This window comes from Dasypus novemcinctus, chromosome 17, assembly GCF_030445035.2.
Source record: "Dasypus novemcinctus isolate mDasNov1 chromosome 17, mDasNov1.1.hap2, whole genome shotgun sequence".
NCBI lineage: Eukaryota > Metazoa > Chordata > Mammalia > Cingulata > Dasypodidae > Dasypus > Dasypus novemcinctus.
This window is the reverse complement of record NC_080689.1, coordinates 50,988,908-51,016,336: the sequence shown is the minus strand read 5'-3', so window position 1 is coordinate 51,016,336 and position 27,429 is coordinate 50,988,908. Positions and strand designations below refer to the sequence as shown.

Genomic DNA, 27,429 nt, shown 5'->3' with positions numbered 1-27,429 from the left:
TGGATATACTGGGTTAAAGTATATCATTAAAACTAATTTTACCTGTTTCTTTTTATTTTATTAATGTATTAACAAAAATATTATGTATTAATGTATTAACAAAATGTTTAAAGTTACATGCTTGCCTCTCACCGTATTTCTATTGGACAGACTGGTCTATACTGTGACTTCACGTTAGTAAATATGCTCTCTTAATCACAAAGTGGACCGCTTAACAAGTGTTCACTCCGGATAACCCACCCTTTATCCTGGCAGACACTGGTTCACTCTAACGCTCCCCACTTCCACCAACCCGGAAAGCTCGAGATTTATGTCGCTCAACTTTTAAAATCCCGGAGCCTACAGATCCTCCAAGGCAACTGGAAATCGCTACCTGCACGAGGCCAAGCAAAGAAAAGATGTCTTGGGCAAAATCCCGTGAGTGTTGGTCACCCCGATCACCCCTAGGAAAATGAGAAGGGGCGGCGGAGTGAACTCCCAGATCTGAAGGAGCGCAAAGCGCAGTCCCGGAGCCCCTTGAGTAGAAGTCTAGGAGGAAAGCTTTCTCAGCCTCGGAATGACAGGTCTGCAGACAGCAGCAAAGGGGATGGGCTCTGCAGCAGAGCCTGAAAGGAAGATCAGTACCTTAAGAATTCCCCTCATCTTTGCCAGGAAGGGGCGGAACTCCTCTTGCGGCACCTCGGGGTAGAGCTGACTCCGCAGCAGCTCCTCGGTAATGCCCGGGTGCCCGTGAAAGACATCCTGGGCCAGGCCACTCAGCAGTCCGCCCAGAGGCTTGCAATCCTCTAGCTCGCCCGCCATGGTCTGTGGAGCCCCGCCCCTTAAACAGCCTAGCGAGGCGCCGTCACGGAGGCCGGGATGGATCTAAATAGCCTGGGCAAAGGGGCCAGGAAACCTGGGAGCCAAGGGTCCGTGAAGATTAACTATTCCCATCCCTTTGCTGCAAACTGGGTCCCTCCTAAATTGCCACCTCTTCGATTCAGGAATGGTCACTTTGCTAACGCTGATTTTCTTCATCATCCCAGGCCTCCTCAAAGAAAAGAGCCCTTGGTGGAGACCACAAGAGATGGGGTAGGATCCTATAAGGGTGTCCAGTTTGTTATCTTTCAGAGGGCTGTATCTCAGTCCAGGCCCTACTCCATTAACCGAATAGGATCTATCACTCAGATCTAATCTCTGCCTAATCCTTACCTGTCCACACTTGGTCCGCTAAAACTTAACTGTCCCTGATGACTTAAAATGGGTTAATTGACTTTTTACATATACGTGCCCTGTCTTTCCAGATAAGTGGCTATTTCAAGAATAAATATTTTTAACACCTTCTTTACTATCCTGAAATGAATTGCAAAGATAAGACAACTTCCTATCCATGTTGTAGTTTGCTAGGCTGCCAAAAGGCAACAATGTACCAAAAATGAGATTTATTTGCTTAAAAGCTTACAGTTTTGAAGCCATGAAAATGTTCAAATCAAGGCATCATCAGACAGTACGGAAGACCACTGCTGGTGATTCTGAATTCCTCTGTCCTGTCATATGGCAAGGCACAAGACAGAGTCTCTCTCTCTCTCTCTCTCTCTCTCTCTCTCTCTCTCTCTCTCTCTCTCTCTGGTGATTCTGAATTCCTCTGTCCTGTCATATGGCAAGGCACAAGACAGAGTCTCTCTCTCTCTCTCTCTCTCTCTCTCTCTCTCTTTCTCTCTCCATCCCATTTATAAAGGACTCCTGGGCCAACCCCCCATACATTAGGTTCACACCCACATGAATGGATTAGTTCTAAGGGCGTGATTTTTCTGGGCCCATAAAAGCCTCAAACTACTGCATAATAGAATTTCAAAAACATTATTCAGCCATAAAAAGTAATGAAGCACGGATTCATGCTACAAGGTGGATGAACCTTGAAAGCATTATGCTAAGTTAAAGAAGCCATACACAAAAGGCCACATAGTATATGATCCCAATTATATGAAATATCCAGAACAGACATCCAGAGAGACAGAAAGTATTTTAATGGTTGCCAGGGGCTTGGGGAGTGGAGAATGGGAGTGATTTCTAAAGGCCAAGGATTTCTTGGGTGATGAAATGTTCTAAAATTAGATAGTGGTGATAGTTGCACAATTTTATGAATATGCTATAAACCACTGAGTTGTACATGTCAAAAGGGTGAGTTTCACATTATGTGAATTGTACCTCAATTTTTAAAAATTAGTGTAATGGGGAGGATACAGCGATTATTGAGCGGTGACTGCTAAGGGGTGTGGAGTTTTTCTTTTTGGAAAAATGAAATTGTTCTAAAATGTTTTGTGGTGATGAAGGCACAACATTGTGATTATACTAAAAGCCACCGATTATACACTTTGGATAGTTTGCATGGTATATGAATATATCTCAATAAAACTGCTGTAAAATAAATAAATAAATAAGAACAGCCAGAAATAGCCACTATGTACAAGGGAAGCATAGAGAAATTGAGAAGTGATGAATTTTTTGTCTGTTTTGAAATTATCGAAATAATGAAAATTATTTTTAATGATTGAAGTGATGAATGCACAACTCTATGAATATGTCAAATACCATTGACTATACACTTTGGATGAATTGTATGCTTTATTAATATGTATCAATAAAATTGATTTGTTTTAAAAAAAAGTTTTTAAAAAGGTAAACATATTAGTATAATGACCTAATTGTAATTTAGAATAAAATAAAAGGAAAGTAAATGTACACTACAGACCCTAGTTAGTGGTAATAGTCTCATGGTGTTCTTTTATAACCTGTAATAAATGTTCCTCAACAATATAAGGTGTTGGTGGAGGGGTGATGTATGGGCATTCTGCACATTATGCATGATTGTTTTGTAAGCTCACAACGTCTCTAATAAAAATATAAATTAAGTAAAAGGAAAGTAATGTATAATATAATATGTATTTCAGTGTGAAAGTATTTAAGCACAGCTACATGCGGTAACAAGAAGACATGAAGAAGCCAGATGCCTGCATCCTTTTATGAAACCACCTCCCACATTGAGGTCCCGGTTGCCTCCTAAAAAATAAAAAACAAACAAAAAAACCAACTCATGGGAGCTGATGTAGCTCAATTGTTGAGCGCTGACTTCCCACATGCAAGATCCCGGGTTCAATGGCCAGCCGCACTACCTCAAAACAAATAAACAAAAAAGAAAAAACCACCTTTGACTTCTACAAATGCAAACTGATACAAGTGAGCTGTACTAGTGACTGCAGAGAGAGCAGTTGCTATTGGTAACGTTTTGAAATGTGAACAAAGGTTAGTAAAGTTCAGAGGAGCAAAAGACATTCTTCCTTTACTCAGTAGTTGCAAACTTGGAATTTCTATGTATGCTAAAAATATACATTATATGTAAAATGGAGTTGGGTTTGCGTCTCAAACAACAAACAAGTAGGTTTTTCACCTTTATAAATGTCCTTTGCATGGCAAGATGTCTTGTATCCCTGGCCCCTGTTCAGCCTGTGTCATTCCTTCCCCTCTATTATTGTGACAACTGAAATGCCCCTTTTAAGGCAGCGCCACCCTGTCAAGAATCACTGATCTTGACTGCTTTTAATTCAACCATTGTTTGCTTGTAGGAGGCACTCTTTTTTAGTAGAAAAAAAAACTTTTTTTCCCTAAAGCAATTAATTTTCTAAAAAGGAAATTCAGTGATGCTTCTGAAAAGCAAACCTAGTGTGAAATGGTATGTTACGTAAAGTGTGCTGGGGCCATTGCAGATAATGTTTAACTTAAAAGAAAAGTAGAAAGCAACAGCACTATTAAGCACATGAACCACTCAAGATTGCCCAGTTATTTCCCTGAACCCTCAACACTGACTGGTATTGTTCTTTTTAATATTTTCTATATGAGAGGTGAAAATATTATATTATCGTTTTAATTTGCATTTCTTGAGTTTTGAAAGTGAACACTTTTATGTATTTATTGGTTGCTTGTATTTTTTTTCCATTTCCTTGCAAATTTTCTTTAGGAGTTTTTGTCACTTTCTCATTGATTTATAAGAGTTCTTTATACATTAGGAATATTAACTACTCGTCACATATTTTGCTGTGTTTTACTCAAATTTCTGTAGTTAAACCTATTAACCTGCATTTTAAAAAGTCTAGGTTATCCAACAGCAGTTACATCTCTGAGCAATTGAGTATGATTTTTATTTTTTCTGCTTACTTGATTTTTCTAAAATGTCTATAGTATACATATATTACTGTTGTGATAAAAGTTACTTAACAAAATAACATTTAAATAGTGTGTTCTAAAGTCAATATTCTTGTAATGAGTAGCTTAAATGAACATATATTCTACATAACTGATTAAAGCTGTGAACCTTATATTAATGGTTCTTAAACTTTTAATATCATTACATGCTTTAAGACGCTGAAAAAAGCCTCAGATTCTTTTCCCCCAAAATGCAAACACACACCAAATGTAGGCTATATTATCTATAGGTGAATGTACCCCTCTGAAATCTCCCTAAAAACTCCATCTCTGAACTCCCCAGTTCTTTCAATTAATCCTCACAAGGAAAAGATTACTCTTTTAGAAGCAGAGAAAAAGACATCACTATCATTATTTAACTCCTTTTCAAATGTATGCAATACCTGGATAAATCCTGCTTGCCTGAGAGCACTGAAAGCTCCAAAACACCATGGTAAGCAATACAAGAAATTCACGCCTGTGCCACCAGAGGCTGCTATTGCTAATGCAACTGCTAAAGGTTGGTAGCAGCAGCGTTTTTGGAATGCCTTTCAAACGAAAGGATCAAAGTACAAAGCTTTATTCCATTAAATCTCAAAACACCCCTATTTCTGCCGGGTGGCGGCAGTACCCCCGCCCTGACTACACGGCCGCGGTGCGTGGTGGCTTTCAGAGGGCACGCTTCGCGGCCAGCAGGACACCTTCGGGTGGTGACTCATTCTAGTGGGAAAACGGGCAGGAACCTGGGCGGGAAGATCTCGAAAACACGGTGCGGGGTGTTTCACTGCTTTCCGGTGGTCGCCAGTCACCGCGCCCCACGGAACCTTGACCTCAGATTGCAGTGTAATCCACGATTCTCCGGTAATTTTCCTTCAGAGGTCTCTTGAACGGCAGCCTCAAGGCCTTGAGGTTGTTCGGCCTGTGTGTGGGTACCCAGGATACCCAGTTTGCTGAGAAATGATCTTGAGAGTCTCCATTTCCTCCTTCCTAAAATTGTTAGAAAACACACCTCATTTTCAATCAAAACCAGATTTCCTTTTCATTGTGGCCAAGCAGGTTTTCCTTCTAAGTTCCATTAGGCAACTGAACTCTTCTGCTATTAAACTATTTCTTCTATGGCTCATAGACGTCTGTGGTCCCAGGCCATCAAAAGGTGTTTTTATGAGGTTTCCCACCCCTGAAAGAGTTAAAATTAAAAATGTGAACCAAAATGGTATGCAAATATAGGGGCCTCAAAGTTTTGCGAAAAACTCTCAAACTCTCTCTGTTCCATCTTTTCCAATTCTACTTTTTACACACCACTCGATCGGCCACTCGGGTATTAGTTGAGAACTTTGTGCCTATCATTCTGCTAAGCTCTAGGAATTCAGAAATGAATAAGAGGATTGTGTGGGTCTGACATAAGGCAGTGACAATGAAGATGGACAACCCAATATAGTTTTCTTAACAATAAAGTAAAATTAACAGGTTTTAGGTGGAGCATCTAGGGGAGAAGTAAAAGGAATAACTCTTGGGTTTCTGGTTTAGGTGACTGAGTAGATAGATGATGGTTCAGAGCTAAGGAAGCTCAGTTTATTTGTAACTACCCCTCAGTCTTGTGTGCTTTTTACCCATCCATGAGCCATGTTAACCAAAATAGCTATTATAGCAAGCACTTGGAATGAAACTGCCACAGAACATAACAGTCGATCTGTATTTTTAAAAATTGTACTTCAAATTCACTGTAAGATTTAGAAAATGAGATTGATTTTGGAAAGATGGAAAATAGTTGGAGCAATCTGATCTTATTCTCTTGTTGAATATCCAGTAATACTTTTAAGACCTTACATAACCGTTTGAATTTGGTGAATCCCAAAAAGAAAAAGATTATGTCCTTGAACTAATCCATTCCTATGAGTGTGGGACCCTTTTGATTAGACTACATCAGTGAGGCATGGCTCATTATGTTTCCACCCTGTTGCTGGGTCTTATATAAATGAAGACACAGAGAAAGAGATATAAAGAAAGGAAGTCACCACTTTGATCTTGCCATGTGAGAGAGAGATTCCCAGAGTCTGGAATCAGCAGAGCACTGAGGCACAGAAAGAAACCCCAAAGGCTGGGCCCATAGAGCAGCTCAAGGTTGAAGAGACAAGCCATGTGCCTGATAGCCCACAGCTGTACTAGGGAAGAAAAGGAGTGGCCAAGACTGAGAGAGGAGACCCAGAAAGAGACAAGACCTATGCCTGATCACCCACAGCTGGGCTCTGGGAGATGGTGCACCCAGAAGGGAAGGGACCATCCTCAGCAGAGACTGGCCACCATTTTCCTTCCCCATATGACAGGACCTCAGGATCACCAGAATCTGGTTTTGGTGAGAAAGGATCTGATGGAGGCTTGATTTGGACATTTCATGGTTTCAGAACTGTTAGCTTTTACCCCTAATAAATTTCATATTATCAAAGTCAATCCATTTCTGGTACTTAGCACTAGTAGCCCTGCGGCAAGCTAAGGCACATATTATGAAAAATTTCAAGCACGTGAAAAATAAAAAGAATACTACAAGGGGAGCAGATGTAACTCAAGTGGTTGAGCACCTGTTTCCCATGTATGAGATCCTGGGTCAATTCCCAGTACCTCAAAAAAAAAAAGCAACTACGAGTCCCCATGTCCCCATCATTCAACAATTATCAACTCATTGCCTATCTTGATACCATCAACTTTCCCTATTCCCAGCTTTCCTTTTTTTTTTGATACTTAGGCACAAAATATTTTGTATGCTAAAATATGTATAATATAAAATTTGCCTTTTTTTTTGGAGGTACTGGGGATTGAATCCAGGACCATGAATATAGGAAGCAGGCACTCAACCAGTGAGCTATACCTGCTCCCCTAAAGTTTCCCATTTTAACCATATTTAAGTCTATAATTTAGTGGCATTAATGACATTCACCATGTTGTGCAACCAACAATGTTTCCAAAAATTTTCATCACCCCAATGGAAACTTTATTCATTAAGCAATAATTCCCCACTAATCTACTTTTCATCTGTTAAGTTGCATGTTCTAGATAGTTCATGTACGTGAAATCACATAAATGTGTCCTCTTATGTTTGGCTTATTTCACTTAGAATAATGTTTTCGAGGTTCTGCCATTTGTAGCACTTATCAGAATGCCATTCCTTTTTATGACAGAATAACATTTCAATGTATACATATACCACATTTTGTTTACCCATTCATCTGTTGAAGGACACTTCAGTTATTTGGGTTATTTCCACCTTTTGGCTATTGTGAATAAAGGTGCCATGAATGTTGGCCTAAAAGTACCTGGGTCCCTGTTTTAAATTATTTTGAGTATACACCTGGAAGTAGAATTGCCGGGTCATGTGGTAGTCCTATGTTTAACTTTTTGAGGAACCACCAAACTGTTTTCCACAGTGGCTGTGTTGTGGAATTTAAGAGAAGTTCAATTATTTTAGTATAGAGAGGCCAGGACTCAGTAATGATTTTGAGAAGGAAAATGGTTTATTGACGGCCGGCCGGACTCGGGAGCTTTCAGTTTGAATCCCGAGCCCTGAACAAGATTTTCAAACGTCTTTTATACAGAGAGGAAAGGCCAAATCGTCCCTTTGTTTCAGTTCTCAATAGGCTTCAATTAGCATATATCTCTTCCACATCTTAGGTAAGCTTTTAGCAAGGACTCCAGACATTTTAGATAAGCCTTGGTTTTTGCATTTCCCCTAAATACTTAAAGTTTATAGCCCTTGCTTTGTTAAACATTTCCCGGGACTGGAGCCTGCTGGTCCCTAAGAGCAGGACTGCAGCCTCTTACACAAGTCAAACAACTTAGTTATTTCTGAAGAGACACAAGTCAAACAGCTTAGTTATTTCTGAAGAGACAAAGAGCCTTCCACCCATAGCCCACATCAGCTGCACCATTTTTCATTCCCATGAGCTATGTACAAGAGTTCCAATTTCACCCACTTCATTGCCAGCACTTTAGTTTCCTTTTTTTCCCCCAAATTATTACTACTTTAGTAAATGTAAAATGTTATTTCATTGTGGTTTTGATTTGTATTTCCTAATGACTATTGTAATAATAACATTGGCCATTTGTCATTGGAAAAATATCTATTCAAGTCCTTGGCTCATTTTCTAATTAGGTTTTCTGTATTTTTTATAAGAGTTGTAAGAGTTCCTCATATATTCTGAATAGTAAACCCCTAGTTGATGCATAATTTGCAAATACTTTCTCTCATTCTGAGTTGCCTTTTCACTTTTGATAATGTCCTTTGATGCACAAAATTTCTGATTTTGATGAGGTTCAGTTTGTGTTTTTTCTTTCATTGCCTTTGCTTTTGGTGTCATGTTTAAGAAACCAAAGCCAAATCCAAAGTCATGAAGACTTTGCCCTATGACTTCTAAGTGTTTCATAATTTTAGCTCTTAAATTTTCATCCCTGATCCATTTTGAATTAATTTTTTATACAGTATAAGGTAAGGATCCAACTCAAACCCAGGATTTTGGTCCCCCAAAGTAATGCTATTTCCAACAACACACACTTGTTTCCATTATACTTTATCAGCTGTCTAAACAAGTAACCGTACGGTGTTTATGTGCTGCATGGAAGTAAGCTGGTCCTTTGAAGACAAGACTATTCCCAAAGGCTTATGGATCACAAGAGTGTTTTAGTTTCCTTGGCTGCTCAAACAAATACTGTTCTGGCTTGGCTTAAACAATGGGAATTTACTGGGTTATGATTTTGAAGGCAGGAGAATTCCAAATCAAAGCATCAAGGCAATGCTTTCTTCCCAAAGACTGTCATTCTGGCGCTAGCTTCTGATTATCCTGGGTTCCTCTGGCACATGGCAATGCACATGGCGACTCTCCAGGGCTCTCACTTGGTTCCACTGACTTTCAGTTCTGGCCGCTCCCTCTCTTTCTGAATTTCATTCTGCTTATAAAGAACTGTTGTAGGAAAGCACATGTGGCTCAACAGATAACGTATCTGCCTACCATATAGGAGGTCAAAAGGTTTGATACCCAGGACCTCCTGGTTTGTGTGGTGAGCTGGCCCACACCATGTAAGAATGCTCCCTGCCCCTGTGCAAGGAGTGGCCCCTGAGCAAGTGGAGCTGCCCCACGCGAAACCACAGCTGCCCAGGAGTGGTGCCACACACAGAGAGCTGACACAGCATGATGATGCAACAAAAAGAGCCACAGCTCCCCAGTGTTGCCTGATGAAAATACAAACGGACATAGAAGAACACACATCAAATGGACACAGAGAGCAGAACGGGGGGGGGGGGGGGGGGGTGGAATTAATAAATAAATCTTTAAAAAAAAAGAACTCTTGTAATAGAATAACATCCTCACCGAGTGGGGATACAACTGAAGTCATCTCTTCTACAAGTACTATTTACAACAGATTCACACCTACAGGAATGGTTTAAGGGCTTGTTTTTCTAGGATACATAGCTCTAAACCACCACAAAAATCATCTAGGAAGCCTCGTTTTTCAGTGCTAATATCCTGCATGCCTGTAAAAGCACTTCATGATCACAAGATTACATACTTACTACAGCTGCCTTTCCACTATGGCAAGAATTCAGGGCTTTTCGGGCCTTCAATAATTCCATAAATGAATACTGAATCAACCTCACCTGTATAAACTCAGTACTAGAGACACCATAGTAGTAAAGGAGCCCAGCAGTTTATGGCATTGCCTCTGGATTGGAATACTGTTTCCATCTTCTTACTGGTTTACCTAGGGCTTCGGTTCCCTTTGTACGTCAGTTCTCTCATCTGCTAAATAAAGACAATGACACCCAATTCACAGAACTGTTGTGAGGATTAAACAATATAAAACATGTAAATGGCTTAGTACTGTGCCTAACATATAATTGCACTAAATAATCGTTCGCTATTACAATGATGTGGGTTATGGGTGGAAGGCTCTTTAGCTTCTCAGAGATAACCTTAACCTAAACTGTCCTAACTTGTGTGACTGGAAAGGTAAGAGGCTGCAGTTCTGCCTTTGGTGACCATGGCAACGACTCCAGCCCGGAAAAAACAGTTTAGCAATGCAAACTCTATAAACTTTAAATATTCAGAGAAAATGCAAACCAAATGTGCTAAAAGCTTATCTAGAATGTAAGAAGTCCATGCTAAAAGCTTACCTAGGATGTGGAAGATATATGCTAATTCAAGCCTATTGAAAACTGAAACAAAAGGACCATTTGACTCCCCACCCTGTTTAAAAGGAACTTGAAAGTCTTGTTCCGGGCTCCGGTTTGAAACAGAAAGCTCCTAAGTCGGCCGGCCGTCAATAAATCATTTTTCCTTCTCAAAATCATTCCTGAGTCCTGGCCTTTCTATACGCAAATAATTGAACCTCTCTCATATTCTACAACACAATGCTTAGGCTTCCTAAGATGAAGTGGCTATGTTATGTAGGAGACATTAACGGAAAAGGAAGCGGTTCTTCTAACTAGGCAATCCGCTTAGATTTCGCAATCACAGCTCCATAACTTTGAGTCTCTTGTATTTATCCAGGTTGTATTTACCTCTAACTACCACCTACTATAAATCAACATTTGACAACCAAACGCCACACGCAAGCCTAGCAACCACCTAGCCAAAATATCTCTTCCGACTTCCTTTCAAAATAAATAAACCTGAAAAAAACAGGTCTAGATCAGGGCAGCAAAACCCAAACCAGACACACACACTAGAGAGTAGTTTACGGAGGGGACCTCACAGGCAAAGAAGGCGGAGTATTGAGAAAGGAGTGTGTCCAATATCCGCCTTTAAAATCTGGAGTTATTTCTGTTTCCCACCACGTCGTCCCCCTGTACCTCCCACCCCCAGCGCCGCAGGTCAACAATCCCCCCAACCCGCATTCCAAGCTCCCGGTGCGCAGTCATCTCATCCGGCGCGCGGCGGGCAGCCTTCTACGTCATGCCAGCGCCGTGCCTCCAGGTAGGCCCCCTTCTCCTCCTCCCGGCATTGGCGCCGATTTCTGGAAGGTTCGTGAAGGCGGTGGGTGTGCACCGTTACTCCGTTGTCTGCCAGAATCCGAGTCCATCCGTCCTTTCCCAGCTCTCACAGATTCAACCAAGCTTGCCATGCCAGAGAACGTCGCTCCCAGGAGCGGGGCGCCTGCTGGGGCTGCCGGGGGCCGCGGGAAAGGCGCCTATCAGGACCGGGACAAGCCGGCCCAGATACGCTTCAGCAACATATCCGCGGCCAAAGGTATCGACCCCCGGTGCCTGACCCACCCTGTCCTTTCTTCCTGGCCTCGGGCGAGTCTTGCCCATTTTCACTTCCCTCAGGTCATCTCCTCTTGTCCTCCCAGTAGATTAAGTTCTACAGAGAAATCCCTCTTTCCGTTTTCCCCCAATAATGCTCTCTTCCTAGTAAGGAGGCCTTTGGACTTGCTCCATTCTGTGTTTTCGTCCCCTATGATTTTTCATCCTGAGATGTGCATCATTCATCACTTTGGGGCAGAAAACGATTCGGTCTAAAGTGCGGAGGCCTGCGTGCAATGGCTTCTTGAGATCTGAGTCTTAAGAAATGTCGTTTATCTGCTTATTGTACCCACTGATAGAATGTCAGCACTTATTTTCCCCCCTCAGTTCTCTTTTTATAAAAACGCCGTTTAAGTAAGCTTCCCAAGGCACGACTGTTGAGAGGAATTTGGGTAAATTCTGCGTCTTGATTGGAGCGGGACCCATTGTACCCCTGAGGTGGGGATGGGGGAGTGGGAAAAACACCAGATTTGCCGTTAGTTTAGTGTTTGGGAATAATTAGGGAAAGCTACATTGTGCATATATAGCGTCTCTGTGTATGTGCAGTCAAACTCAAACATATCAAGAAATGTGGATAATCTACTGGTTTTTGTAGAACAGTTTGGCGTATGGTGGAAATCAAGAATACTTGAGTTTCAGTCCTCTGATCCTGATATTTTACACCTCTGAGCCAAGGTTTTCTCGTCCATAAAACTGAGAAGGAATGTGGTTGATTTGTAGAGCTGTGATTATTAGAAGTCGAGCTGAGATAGGGGACTCGGGAAAGAAAAGTGAGAATAAAGGCTTAGCGATCCTACCTGGGTTGTGTGTTGAGGATAGAGTGTTTTATTTGGGTTGGAGACTGAAGGTGCATGAAGATGTGAGAGATGAGATAGATGAGGTAGCTTGGGTCACGTCTTGAAGAATCTGGTGTCCTCCTAATCTCTAGCTTCAGTTTGTTCTTTGATAGAATGATGTGGTAGCTAACTTAAAGGGCTGCTGTGAGGATGAAAACGAGATAGTTTCTTTTAAAGTGTATATAAATAGTACTTTATAATATTTGAAGCATCAACCCAGGTGACAAGAGAAGTGATAATAAAAGAAATAGATAACAGTAAGAAGGATGGTGGGAGAGAAGATAATAAGTTCTAATTTGGGTCTAATGAATTGGAGATGTCAGAATGATCAGATGGATAGATTTAGAAGTCATTTGGAATTTCAAAACATTTGGTAGATATTTTGTGGGAAGCATTAGTTGAAGGCATAAAGGAGACTTATTGAACTAGAAAGAAGATGTTGAAAGATAAATTTTGGGGGCCATCTGTAAGGCCAAGAAAGTGTAACACATTGGTAAATTTTCATTAAGGAAGATATGGAATGGGAGCTTTAAAAGGATTGAAACAAAACAAGGGAGGTATGAGTGTAGGAAGGAAAGACCATCTAAATTATCTTCAGACCTGACCCTTACCGTCATAAGTGAGGAGAGCTCTGAGGACAAAGGGTCACAGGTAGTTTTTCCAAGTCAGACAGAATCTCACAAGCTAATCAGAAAAGGTGCTACTATATACATCTTTAGTTTAATTCAAGGAGGCAGTTTTTTATTTCACCATTACCAAAAGAGAGAGAATGTGATTTGATGATGTTAAACACACACACAGAAGTAGCAGTAGTTTTATTACTGTCTAGCATGAGTCATCTAACAGACACTATTGCATATGTATTATTAAACTTCATACACATTCAGAAATGTAAGCGATCTGAAATCTTATTTTTATGTTTTAGCTGTCATGTATCTTTCTAGGGTGTTCACATTGATAGGACATTCTTAAAATGAATTGGTCTGCTTATAGAATTTTGGCCCTCAAAGTGTAAAGTTGACTGAATAATTAGAAATACCATTCCAAAGTTACAAAATAATTGTGTAGAATATAAATTTTAATTTATACCAAATATTTCTCTTAAAAACTCTTGGGTACTGTTCTTCAATTCCAGTTTCTCTTGGGAAGTAATTAGAAGTGTATTAGTAAAATAGGGTTTTCATGGACAAGTAATAAGAATATGACTTGGAGGTTTTGGTTTTGGATTGGGGGACAGGATCTCAAAGAATATTTTGTTCTATAGCATTTTTGGAAGTTGTACCAGTATCATTTGCTGTTGAAAGTCTTAATGTTAATTTTTTACTGCAGGCAGTCCATATTCCAGCTGCTGAAACCACATCAGTGAAAAAAAAAATCTTTACCCTCAGCGATTATATTCTAATTGGGGGAGACAGAATAAACAAAATAGTGAATTATTTAGTATGTTAGGAGGTCTAGCTTGTCCTATTGCTACTCGACCTTTTTTTTTTTCTTCTTTTTTTAAGGAATGGAGGAAATGTTTCATACAGTCCTCAATAATACGAGCTTGTAGCTAGATTGTACCATTTTTAAATATAAAAGATTATGTGAATTTTCAAATTTTGTTCTGCCATAGGGAGAACACAAATATGGTGCATAGTGACTTTAACAATAAAAAGGTGAAGCATTATACATTTAAAAGGAATATATCTATTTCCAGTAGCTTATTAGACAGTTTTTTTTATGGACATGGTGAGCTCTTATATACTACACTGTAATGAGGACAAAAATGATCATTTGAGGGGAGAAATACTTTTAAAGACGCTTGATAGTCTTTTTTTTCCTTCTGTTTACAGCTGTTGCTGATGCTATTAGAACAAGCCTTGGACCAAAAGGAATGGATAAAATGGTAAAAAGCTGAATCATTTATTACTGAGCACTGCTGTCTACACTGCAAAATTGGATGGAGGGATAAGATGTACATTTAAAAAGCAAAAAGTGTTAGATACCTTGAGAGTTCAAAGGAGGGAGATAATACTTCGGGATGGACAGGGATAAGATGTGCTATTTAAAAAGCAAAATGATGGATACCTTGAGAGTTCAGAGGAGGGAGATAATACTTTGAGATGGGCAGGATTTTGTTTAATGCTTTTTTAAACAATGAATGCATACACCAAAGTAGTTACATGTTGTGTAATTAGATAGAAAGTACAGTAAGGCTAGGTGTCAGGACTTGAGTTTAATGTTCCTTATTAATGCAACTGTGTGACCTAGCAGGTCCTTGTGATTTCAACTCTACTTGTAGCTTGGTTGGCTAGCAGCATAAAACAGGTCCATTCCAGTAACTTTTGAGTAATATACTCTCAAATTCTGAGCTAGTTAACACCCAACATGAAAGATAAGAAAAAGAATATAAAGGATTGTGTGGCAGAAATACAGATGGTTATTACCTCTGCATATTCTAAAATCTGTCCCTGCTACTAATATTGTTCAGGATAAGTTTCTGTGTTCACTGTTAAATGTGTGTTCACCACAATACATGGTGCTGTCTTTTTAGGGCTGCAGGTGGAAAATTGTGTTTCTGATTATTAATATTAAACCAGGAATGATGGCGATTCTTTATAGTATCTTCTCTCCTTGTTTGTCTCAGATTCCTTCAGTTTTTTATTTGAGAGTTAACAGAACAGTCCTACATACATACAGAATCCCCATACATATCCCACCAGCAACACCTTACGTTGTTATGACATATTTGTTACAAATGATGAAAGAACATCATCATAGTATTACTGGTATTTATGGTCTATAGCTTATATTTGGTGTGTTTTCCCCACAAGCCATCCTGTTATTAACACCATGTATTAGTATTGTGTATTTGTTACAGTTCATGAGAGAATGTTCTCATATTTGTACTGTTAACCACAGTCTGTCATCCACCATGTATTATACGGTTCCCTGCCTTGTACAGTCCATCCAAAACTTATATTCAGTAGCTCTCAGTTTCATCACAGAGTTCTATCCACCTCAGTCCATTTCAGAACGTTTTCATTACCTCCGAAAGTAAAAATCCCATACCCCCTTAAATTCCCCCCATTGACATTTGCTGTTGCTCTAAAAATATTGCGATATTAACTGTAGTCTATATACTATAATTCTTGTGTTTTCCCCATTTATCTCCATATACTTAATACCTTGTAATAGAAGAACATTCTTGTATTTGTACTATTAACCATAATTGCCATCCACCACCAAAATCACTGTTATACAGTTTCTATACTTAGATTCCTTCACTTTTAAGAACCTGGTTACAAAGCCAGTTGCCTTGTTCGTAAGGTGGGACTGTTACTACATGTTCTTAAGTGATTATACTAATGTAAGGGGAGAGAATTTGAAATTAAGCACTATGTTCAGCCATAAGTTGTTAATTTCTCTGTTAAATTTTAAGGGAGGCTTTAGAATGTCACATTAATGCTTGGTAAAGAAAACAAAACTTTTGAAATATAACTTTAAAAAATGAAAACTTTCCAGATTCAAGATGGAAAAGGTGATGTGACCATTACAAACGATGGTGCCACAATTCTGAAACAAATGCAAGTGTTGCATCCAGCAGCCAGAATGGTAAGTATAATTTTAGGTGAGGGGTCTGTGTGTTTTAAGGTGTGTTGTTTGATGTTTGGTAAGCAATTAAGTGTGTTTTATTTGATCACATAGTATCATTTAAACATAGTGAAAATTTTTTTCTTCATGCTAAACAGGTGTTTATTTAGGACACATTGTGTGTGTGGCATTGTGTTCTTCATTGTGGGATAATAAAAAAGAAATGAATCACTTTGTCCACAGGAATGTGCTATATATAGTTGAAGGAAAAGGGAGTATCAATTCAGTACAGATTATTAGCTCAATGAGTATTAGATGGAAGAGATCAAAATAATTTGAATTGTGTGCAGAATAAATCATTTGTCTAAACTTGAATTGTTTAAAAAAAAAAATCACTAGTTAACTCATGGATCATGATTATAGTGTCAACTGAGAAGTCACCATGTCAGCAAAACATTTGCCAGAGAAAGAAATTCTTATCAAAGTGGCTTTGAATTATGTGAAGATTACTTTAAAAATGAGTCAAAATAAGCTCACACAGGTTCCATTCATATGAATTTGGTAAAAGATTCCAGGGTAATCCTTTATCCTCGTATAGGATGCCTCATTTCATAAACTTTTAGTAAGTTTTCTTTTGTGTAGCTGAAAAAAATTTATAACCCACAGTCTGAACTGCAAATCATAATATAGTCTCTATATTAAGAGGTATTTCAGTAGAATTTTATGTGCTACAAATATATTTGCCCTTATTTTAAATGAAACCCAGGGTGGGCAATAAAGCAGAAAGAAATTAAGAATTAAATATTCTAGTGTTGTTAAGAATCAAATTCTGTTTGTAACACTGGTGTGAAGGGCATTGGTGTGGTATTTGAATTATATCTTATTGGGTGCACACATTTCTCACTGAACATCTTGGCATGTTCGTTTCATTTAGCTGGTGGAGCTGTCTAAGGCTCAAGATATAGAAGCAGGAGATGGCACCACATCAGTAGTCATCATTGCTGGCTCTCTCTTGGATTCCTGTACCAAACTTCTTCAAAAAGGTTTGTGGGACATAGAACATGTTTTATTACTGAATAAAAAAGGATTTTAAAAATGTTTTAGGGAAAGCCAAGTTATTAAGTAGAATGAGATAATAGGATTTAATTTGGAATAATCTTTACCAGGATTTTTTAGGTTAAATATTACTGTATTGATAATATGAATACATATGTAGTTTATCTGCTGTAATTAAGTACTTTGGTTTTCACAAATTTCACAGGAATTCATCCAACCATCATTTCGGAATCATTCCAGAAGGCTTTGGAAAAGGGTATTGAAGTCTTGACTGATATGTCTCGACCCGTGGAACTCAGTGACAGAGAAACTTTGTTAAATAGTGCAACCACTTCATTGAACTCAAAGGTAAGGCAAACCCTAAGGTGGTGTTGTCAAATTACAGTTTAAGGTGTGTTTGAATTGTAATTCTTGTTGTGTGATGCTTGATAGCATGTAGTATATAAATATTAAGTCTCAAAAGTGACTAGATGAGTAATTTGTATAGCTGGATTCATTTAAGTAAGATTATAAAATGAACTGAACTACAGGGTTAACAAAGAGGATAGAATATTTATGTATCCCTGTTAGAAACCTATCTCCCAAATTGGGAAGACTGCCATATACTTCCTGCCAATATAGCTAGTGTTTTTTGTTTGTTTGTTTGTTTTTAATCTTTCACTTTTTATTCTAGTAACATATACAACTTAAAATTTCCTTTTTGAACCACATTCACATATATCAGTGCTGTTAATTATACTCACCACCATCCATTTCCAAAACTTTACAATCAACCTAAATAGAAATTCTACACATTTTAAGCATAATTCCGTATTCCCTACTCCTGTCCCAGTCCCTGGTAACTTCTAGATTCTAACTCTGGGTCTGGCAGTATCGATAGTTTTTATTGAATATTTAATGTGCCAAGCATTCTGAGTCCTTATATTAGTTGACCAAAGGGGTGCTAATGCAAAATACCAGAAATTGGTTGGTTTTTATAAATTTGGGGTAGGCACTTACAGATGCCAGAGCAGAAAGCATAAGTTACTTCCCTCACCAAAGTCTATTTTCGCATGTTGGAGCAAGATGGCTGCCAATGTCTGCAAGGGTTAGGCTTCCTGGGTTCCTCTGGGCTCAACTCCTCTGTTTCCTCCACAAAGTCAGCTGTAGACTCTGAGACTCTCTAGACTTTGCCTCTCTCCACAAAGTCAGCTGTAGACTTATCAGGTGAATGGCTCTATCTCCCTGGGGTTTCTGCTGTGGACTGTCTCTATTTCTCTGTGTTCTTTTCTTGGCTCAGGTCCTCTCTTCCCAGGGCTGGCTTCTCTTTCCTCTGTGTGCCTACTTCCTAGGTTCCAGCTTAAGACTTCAGCATCAAACTCCAGCATCAAAACTCTCAACATCAGAAACCCTAACTCTGTCCTTTGCCACACCCTAATGACAAGGCCCAATCAAATCCCTAATCATAACTTAATCATGCCCAGGTACTGACCGGATTACAAATATAATCCAGTACCTATTTTTGGAATTCATAACCATATCAAACTGCTACATTCCACCCCCTGAATTCCAAAAAGACACTATAATATTTGAAAAAACCTTAAATCAGTAAAAATATAAGTACTAAATCATATCACAATCAATTTAAAGAAATACAGTTTGTCTTGGGGCAAAGTCCTGTCTGCTATAGACCTCTGAAGCCTACAGTACAATATATCTGTTTCCAATACACAAATAGAGAAAGGATAAACACTTTCAGTACAATAAGGAGAAATTGGGAGGGAAACATGAGTCACTGGGTCCTCTACAGTTCAGTAAACCTGCAGGGCATCCTCCATTCGATTTCAGTCTGAGAGTCATTCTTAAGATGATGGTTTCTTCTTGGTGCCTTAAGGGAACCCACCCTTCCCATGTGCTTGCCCAACAGCCATTTTCTTAGTTCCGCCCTCATCAGGCATCTGGGTGTCCACCAAGCTCCAGACCTCTCCCTCTAAGAGTGTTGGGGTGATTGCCACACCTTACCCAATCTTTGGGTTAGAGTCTTAACCCCCCTAGCACAGTGATGTGATGACAACACTCCCCCTAACCTTTGGCATACAGGCTCAACCCTCTCAGAGCAATGAGTTGACCACCTGAACTCCCAAGCCCTAGTCATAACTAATCACACCCAGGTACAGACCAGATTACAAACATAATCCATTATCTGTTTTTGGAATTCATAACCATATCAAACTGCTACGGTTCTTTACATTTATTGTCTCTTTCAAGGCTTTCAAGTTGGTGGTAGTGTGTCTGTTTTACAGATGGACAAACAGGTTTAGAGAAGTTAACAGAAACTCATCAGTAAGAGATGGAGCTGGGATTTGAACCCAGGACAGGGCTACCCATCTGCATGTCTCTCTTAACTACCAATACCTACACTGCTTTTCATATTTGTCAAACTTAAAGCAGTGATGTACTTTTTAAAAAAATTTCCTAAGAACTCTCATGTCACCTATTTTCTGTCATGTCCTGCATCATCCCAAATCTCTTTACTTTTCCTTTTATTGACCTTAAAACCATAACATTAATTTTTTTGAATGTTAACTGGAGAGCTAGATAGTATTAGTGACATTAAGCGATATTGTTTTCGGTATCCCCAAAGTAATACAGACAACATAGTATAGTGGTTTACAAGTACATCATAGAGTCAAGACTGAGTTCTGTGCTGATTTAGTCACTAAATTAGCTGAGTGACTTTGGGCAAACTGTTAAGCTCTCTGCGTAAATTTCTTCATCTGAAGATGAACTAGATAGTTAATATATGGAATGTGCCAAAACCATTTCCTGACATATAAGTGCTCAGTAAATGCCATTAGCTCTTTCTACAACTCTATTAGGTGCACATGTAATATTGATATCCAGTCACATATTAATTTTAGATTGGAACCTTTACATAAATTAGATAAGAACCTTTTAGATTGGTGCTTTATTGGATTTCCTATGTAACATTTAGTCATCCAGACAGTCCCCACTACTATATATTAATAAAAGGAAAAAGGCAAGTATGCATAGTTTTATTTTGTGTCGATATGCCTGTCAACCTGATTGGAAGAGGCTGTTTATATGACATTTTCTCATGTGTACCCACCTTCCCTTCCACCAAAGAAAAGTGATCATGATTTCTTCTTGAATATATTTGTCATTAAAGAACTAAGATTTTTTTCCTACTGTGAAGCTAACTTTATTTTTTTTTATTAAATATTTCTAGGTTGTCTCTCAATATTCAAGTCTACTTTCTCCAATGAGTGTAAATGCAGTGATGAAAGTGATTGACCCAGCCACAGCTACTAGTGTGGATCTTAGAGATATTAAAATAGTTAAGAAACTTGGGTAAGCATCTCTAAATATAACTTTGATGAATAAAAATTAATTTTGAAAGTAAACATAATCAACCTGTCTTAATGTGGGAATCTCAAAAATTTGTTTATATTCTTTTACAAATTAGAGCAGTAGTGTTATCAAAGAGTCCCAGGTTTGGGGACTAATACATGTGAGTGAGGTAGAAGCACATTTTTCTTTGTTAGCAGTCTATTAAACTCAGATTTCCATTCCCTCATAACTCCTCACTACTTGATTTCTTTTTTCTTAGTGGGACAATTGATGACTGTGAATTGGTGGAAGGTCTGGTTCTTACCCAGAAGGTGGCAAATTCTGGCATAACCAGAGTTGAAAAGGCTAAGATTGGGCTCATTCAGTTTTGCTTATCTGCTCCAAAAACAGATGTAAGTAGAATCCAACTGAAATTGGTTCCTTGTTTATGTCTTTAACTTTCTAATAACACAAACTATTGTTTATATAATACAAATTGAAAATACTGGTACTAGTTCTGAATGCATTAGAAATTGCTAGGAGCTAAAATTTACAGACTTGTAATCCTCAATTTTGGATATTCATTGAAAATGAGCTTCACAGATAAGGTAAATAACAATTAGGACTATGTATGAGGTAAATAAAAATAGATTATAAATTTATTTACCTCATATATAGTAGAGAAAGTATGGTATTTAACTGGCATTTTCAGATCCTTTCTAACTCTCCTTCCAGTAACATGCAGATCTTTTGTTATACATTTGCACTAATAGAACACTAAGCCAACTTATTTAATATCCATTCTCTGAAGAAATTCCTTCTTACTGATAGTCCCATATCTGCAGTGCCTTTCTCTAAAAGTAGTGAATATCCGTAACACCTCACTCAGATTTGCTTTCATTTTACTTGACACTAGCATACAGACTTCTTAGTAGTTTGTTTCGCAAAAGTTTACTTTAGCCCATAAAAAACGTAATACTATTGTATGTCTTTGATATAAACAAGACTTGTTCTTGGCATCTCCTCTCAGCATACCTGCAACTTAAATTATTCAGTAATATACCTATTTTTATGAAGAGGATTGACATTCAGGATATAAGATTGTTTTCTTAAATTTTTAACAAGTGCACTTGTGAAAACCTTGAATGAATAATTGTGTATGTAGTTGGAAGATTTAAAATTAAAAGAAAAAAAAAAACCCTCCAGAGTTAAGTTTGGGATATATACATCTTTCTAAACCTTTTCCTGTATTAGGTCTACATAGTTTCTTGTTTGGGTTGTATTTGCTTGAATTTATATTATAATACTGTCTTTACTTTTAAAAGTCTTTTTTTTTTTTACTTAAAAACTCTTACTATGTGTATTTTTTATGTGCTGTTTTTTTCTTAACAGATGGATAACCAAATAGTAGTTTCTGACTATGCCCAAATGGACCGAGTACTGCGAGAGGAGAGATCCTATATTTTAAATTTAGTGAAGCAAATTAAGAAAACAGGCTGTAATGTCCTTCTCATACAGAAGTCTATTCTAAGGTGTGAGGCTTATATATTTTGTTCATCCCTTAAAGATCATTGAATTTTGGAAACCTAGCAGTTTTTTAAGAAGCATTTGCGGTGGGTTAACCACAAGAAATGTATTGAATAGATGGAACCAATATAACTGTGTGGGCAGTAGAAGTGTTTCACAAGAGTACGCAAGGATGGATATAAGACATGTAAAATTACACCAAAAATAATAGGGCCTGATAGGCCAAAATGTAAATCATAATGTAAAACATAAGATAACTAAAAATTTAGGAAATTGTATAGTCTAAAATATAAACCACAGTGTAAACACACACACAAAAAAGAAACGTAGAATGAATCTACATTTGGGGGTGTCATTGTATTTGGATAAGCCCTCAAAAGTGGGTTCTGTTTTCCCATTGTAAAAATTTAAATGTGGAATATATAATTTTTCTAGACCAAGGTCCAATAATCAAATAATGGAATTGCTGCCCCTGCTGTTGTTTTCCTTGGCAAATTTTTTTATTTTTTTATTTTTAGGAGGTACCAGGAATCAAACCCAGGACCTTGCACAAGGGAGGGCAGGTGCTCAACCACTTGAACTACATCTGCTCCCTGCCTATTTTTTTTTAACTTCTAAATAGGCTTGATCTTAAATTAGTTAGCTTTAAAAGAGACATTTATTTAAAGGTAAATATAAGTGATTGCCTTGGAATTTAAAAGTTAATTTTTGAAATATTTTAGATAGCCCAAGGATTTGAAGACTTCTCCAAAATTTAATGGATCCCTTTTTAAAGTTTAATATTCTGTTATAATAGATGCCCTCACATTTACTCCATAGATAGGTTATGCCAGAAAGTACTGTGGATGCTCGTTTTACTTAGAGTCCTTGATAATGAGTTGAGAAACTGTTCTGGTCCCAAATCCTTTAATAGCTACTAACCTTGAGTAAATCTCCAAAAAACTCACTATACTTACTGTAAAACAGATAATAACATCTACCCTTTTCTTTTAAAAAGGGTTGTTCAGCATATCATTCCAGATAATTTGTGGGACAGTGTAAATTGTTTTGTAGACTCCAAATTAATCATACTTTGTTTTAAATTTAGGAAATGCCAGTACAGTTTCAGTTGTCAGAGATTAGCTCATTTAGTATTAAGTAAAATAGTGGTGCAATTTTGTCTTACTGTATATTCTACATATAGGGCAGTGGTTGGACCATTTTCATAATACTGATGGTAAATTTTACTTAAAAATTTTTTAAAGCTCATATATTTAAGCTAATATTTAAAACATTTTCCTTCAAGTAATTTGTGGGACTGGCCATTTAAAAAGAAGGAAAAATAATTAAAATCTCAAAAGCAATTATATAGCAAAAAATATTTTTTTAACGTAACATTGACACTGATTTTATATTTTAGAGATGCACTCAGTGATCTTGCATTACATTTTCTGAATAAAATGAAGATTCTGGTGGTTAAAGATATTGAAAGAGAAGACATTGAATTCATTTGTAAGGTAAAATATTCTTAATATCTGTATGTGTGGAAATGTCCAATTATTAGATGTCTCAAAATTTGTAGTTTGACTTTTTTCCAGACAATTGGAACCAAGCCAGTTGCTCATATTGACCAGTTCACTGCTGACATGCTGGGTTCTGCTGAGTTAGCAGAGGAAGTAAATTTAAATGGTTCTGGCAAACTATTCAAGGTAACAGTATTAAAAGCAAATATTTTTATGCCTGGCCATTTTTTTTAACTCTTACTTTAAATACTCACCTTTGGGTTTATTTTTTAAAGATTACAGGTTGTGCAAGCCCTGGAAAGACAGTTACAATTGTTGTTCGTGGTTCTAACAAATTGGTGATTGAAGAAGCAGAACGCTCAATTCATGATGCCCTGTGTGTTATTCGCTGTTTAGTGAAGAAGAGGTAATATAAATTACTGATATTTTGTCATTAAAATTGAATGGTTTAGCTATTTTTAATATATAAATAGGAAATTATTAAAAATAGCCTTCTGTTGGATAAAATAAGCTAAAAATATATTGGTCAATTTCAGAGCTCTTATTGCAGGAGGTGGTGCTCCAGAAATAGAGTTGGCCCTACGATTAACTGAGTATTCACGAACTTTGAGTGGTATGGAATCCTACTGCGTTCGTGCTTTTGCAGATGCTATGGAAGTCATTCCATCAACACTAGCTGAAAATGCAGGCCTAAATCCCATTTCTACAGTAACAGAACTGAGAAACCGGCATGCTCAAGGAGAAAAAACTACAGGCATTAATGTCCGAAAGGTAATTTAATTTTTATTGCAGAAAATGTTAGAAGTATATATCATTTATATATAACAATATATATGTATAAACGTTAAAAGTAGAGTAATCTCAAATTTAAATAAAAGACTTGCAGTTTAATTAATGTATATCCTTGAGAACAAAAATGGTGCCTAAGTGGGGAAGTACTATTTATTAACTCCGCCATTTTAGCACGTTATTTAGTCTGTGTTTCAGTTTGCTCATTTGTGAAAACAGTGATAGGTCATAATTCCCTGATAGGGCTTTTGTGGAATTAAATGTGTAACTAATTAGAAAATGCTTAGAATAATGCCAGGCATGTAGTAAACAATATTAATTATTGCTGTTGCTGTGAGCAACAACTAGCATAGTTGTGTGATGTAAACACAGGGAACAGTAATATTTCCTTTTTTATTAATGTTTAATTGAGATAAATAATACATGATGGAAAAATCTGACAATCGGTATTTTCTGAATGGTATAGAAAAAAGAGGAGAGGGTACTGTCTAGTAAGGGAAAAACTTTATGAAGATGCAAGTTTGGTTGGTAGGGGATATTGATGTAGTAGACTTGAAGGTTAGAAAGTTTAGATAAAGGAAAGAATGAGGAGACCCTTGAGTTTTGAGGCAAGCATGGGTTTTTGTTTTTGTCTTCCAGTAGTTGGGAGCCAGTTACATTTTCTAAGCAAGAGGCCAAGGTGATGAAAAGTAGGTTAAGGAGGGTACTTTGGAGGCAGAGATTCCTATTACAGCCATCAGTAGTAATCCTGGGATAAAGGGGGCTAAGATAGTAGCAATAAGAATCCAAAGGTGGTAAATTCAAGAGAAATAAAGAAAGAGTACACCAGACTAGTATGATTTCTTATGTACATTTGTCAGAATATTTTAAAATATATTTAAAGTTGTTTTGGAATTAGGATTGGGGGCATCCAGCATTAATTCAGTTTTTCCAAATTTTAGTTGAAATATAACTTTAAAATGTAGGGAATAGTTTAGAGATTCTTATTCTAAAGTGATAGATTAAGGGAAAACTAGGTTTGAAAAGGTCTTGAGAGGAATCCTGGTGACCTGTAGTTGTTGATCTATATACTCACTTGCAGGGTGGAATTTCCAACATTTTGGAGGAGCTAGTTGTCCAGCCTTTGTTGGTTTCAGTCAGTGCTCTGACCCTGGCAACTGAAACTGTCCGGAGCATTCTGAAGATTGATGATGTGGTGAGTGTGTGTGTATGTTGTAAATATCAAGTTTCCCTACATGATCAAAAAGGCATATATTTATTTGAAGATGATTTTTTTTTAATGTTGTTTGCTGATCATCAAGGTGATAATTCATACTTGTTTTTTCTCACCTGTAAAATGGGGATTATTGCCATAAGCATCTTCTAACTTTAAAATTCTGTCAATGTATGTTTTGAAACATAAGTTTTTCTCTTACCAGGTAAACACTCGATAATCTGGATAAACTGGCTGACGGGCACCATTATGGCCACTAATAGTACAGCTGGAGTGGAAGAAGAATGTCTTGATGTTTCCTGTTTGAAAGATTGTTTATTCTATGAATTCCTGGCTTGAGCTTCCAGCTGACATTTGTTTTTGAAATTGTATTGACACATTAATGAAAATATTAAATACTTGGTTTCAAAAGACAGATTTATTTTGCTTCTCTGCATTCTCTTATTGCTAATGCTCTTGAAAAATCTATATATAAAGAAAATAAGTAGTATTGCTTTATCTTCATGTTTGATTAACTTAGGGCTTAAACCTGGGTATATTCTTTACCTTTGTACATACTCTATATAAGCAATTATCCATTCCACTGGTTAAATTTTTTCTGTTTTTTTTTTTTTTAACAGTATTTAGAAGGAAAAAATTACCCTTTAGGCTCATCAGCCTTGATAAATCCCCATTGGTGTAAAAATATCAAACTAATTTATGTTTGAAAAGTTAACAGTACAGAAAGGTATGAAGTGTGAAAAACGAAAGCCTCCACCACCCTGTTATCCCAGCCTGTTTCCCCAAGAATAACTACTTGTGTGAATTTGGAATTCTTTCTACAAATAAAAGTATGTACATATAACTAGCAAAATTTAATCTATACGAAAGGGGTGAGCTAACATTACTTATTTTAAATATCTTTATTGCTTCTGCCCTGTTCAAAGTACCATCATCTCTCACCATGAATTGAATTTTTTTAAGTGCTGTTTACCCTTGCTTTAGACACTTTCTAATACATTCTGCACATTGTAGTTAGTGATTTTTTTAAAACTTGTCAGGCGTTCCATTTTGTAAAAACTTTCATGGCTTCTGATTATCTTGGATAAAGGCCAGAACTTTAAAGTAGACCACACATTGGTCTACACACTCAGATATATCTTCTACCGTCTCCTTGAGTATTTCAGAAGGAGTGTGAGGAAAGCTGCTGGGGCCCTCCTCTCACATCATTGGAGAAAGGATTTCTGCTAATCAATCTGAAGCTCCTTTTGTATCTATGCCAGAACCAATGTTACTTAAGTTTGATAAATAATAAGTTTTAATATTTCTGGATTGTCTGGAATTTAGTAGTTCAGTTATTTTTTATCTTAACTTTCTGTCATAAAACAGTTGAATCAGTTATCTCCTAGAAATTTAAAATACTTCTCTAACACAAATTATTTACATTTGAGCTTTTTTTTTTTCCAGATATATTTATTTATCTCCCCACCCTGGTTGTCTGTTCTCTGTGTCTATTTGCTGCATCTTTGTCCGCGGCATGGGAATCTGTGTTTCTTTTTTGTTGCATCATCTTGTGTCAGCTCTCCGTGTGTGCGGCACCATTACTGGGCAGGCTGCACTTTGTTTCGTGCTGGGCGGCTCTCCTTATGGGGCGCACTCCTTGCGCGTGGGGCTCCCCTATGCGGGGACACCCCTGCGTGGCAGGGCACTCCTTGTGCGCATCAGCACTGCGCATGGGCCAGCTCCACATGGGTCAAGGAGGCCCAGGGTTTGAACCGCAGACCTCCCATGTGGTAGACGGACGCCCTAACCACTGGGCCAAGTCCGCCACCTATTTACGTTTGAGCTTTATCCAGTATTTAGCACAGGGTTCTGTGAATAGATAAAATAACAAAATTTTTAAAAGAGAATGCTTCCAACACAAAGATGTTTTCTGATCATCAGTTCTATTACATTTGCTTTGATGAAAATTGAACCATTAACTTGTATGTGTGTGGTTTGATGGGTTTTAAAGCAGCTTAAAAACTAGTCTAAAGCCAGCTCCGTTTTAGGGAATGGAAGAACAAATGAAAAAGCTCTCAAAAAGAAGTATCAGCTTTATCAAAAGCTTAG

The 27,429-nt window shown here is 37.6% G+C and overlaps 2 protein-coding genes and 2 long non-coding RNA genes across 4 annotated transcripts in view; 2 read left to right on the top strand and 2 right to left on the bottom strand.

Moving 5' to 3' along the window:
* COMMD1 (copper metabolism domain containing 1) overlaps positions 1–825 on the bottom strand; it is a 222,344-nt gene extending 221,519 nt beyond the window's left edge. Inside the window, exon 1 of the mRNA XM_004476528.4 lies at positions 625–825. Within this exon, the coding sequence (XP_004476585.2) occupies positions 625–801 (177 nt within the window). The 5' untranslated portion in view covers positions 802–825. The remainder of the gene's footprint in view (positions 1–624) is intronic.
* Positions 826–832: 7 nt separating this feature from the next.
* On the top strand, positions 833–6,751 carry LOC131273973 (uncharacterized). The gene is made up of 2 exons (XR_009181158.2): positions 833–1,071; positions 2,931–6,751. It is a non-coding gene; the product is annotated as an uncharacterized lncRNA (long non-coding RNA).
* LOC131273972 (uncharacterized) lies at positions 1,988–10,963 on the bottom strand. Its single transcript, XR_009181157.1, has 3 exons — positions 10,379–10,963; positions 9,863–10,007; positions 1,988–5,395 (listed from the first exon to the last, which is right to left on the bottom strand). It is a non-coding gene; the product is annotated as an uncharacterized lncRNA (long non-coding RNA).
* Positions 10,964–11,184: 221 nt separating this feature from the next.
* Positions 11,185–25,753, top strand: CCT4 (chaperonin containing TCP1 subunit 4). Its single transcript, XM_004476531.4, has 14 exons — positions 11,185–11,453; positions 14,181–14,233; positions 15,853–15,942; positions 16,856–16,964; positions 17,183–17,325; positions 20,207–20,328; positions 20,588–20,720; positions 21,700–21,839; positions 23,234–23,330; positions 23,412–23,522; positions 23,612–23,742; positions 23,873–24,107; positions 25,207–25,320; positions 25,544–25,753. Exons 1-14 carry the CDS (start codon positions 11,327–11,329, stop codon positions 25,556–25,558), a joined length of 1,620 nt encoding a protein of 539 aa, XP_004476588.1. The 5' UTR covers positions 11,185–11,326; the 3' UTR covers positions 25,559–25,753.
* The last annotated feature ends 1,676 nt before the right edge of the window (positions 25,754–27,429 follow it).

Coding starts and splice junctions, on each gene's coding strand:
- CCT4 (XM_004476531.4), top strand. CDS start 11,327: ATGCCAGAGAACGTCGCTCCCAGGAGCGGGGCGCCTGCTGGGGCTGCC. Junction 21,840..23,233: donor ATACAGAAGTCTATTCTAAG/GTGTGAGGCTTA, acceptor TTTATATTTTAG/AGATGCACTCAGTGATCTTG. Junction 23,523..23,611: donor GTTCTGGCAAACTATTCAAG/GTAACAGTATTA, acceptor TATTTTTTAAAG/ATTACAGGTTGTGCAAGCCC.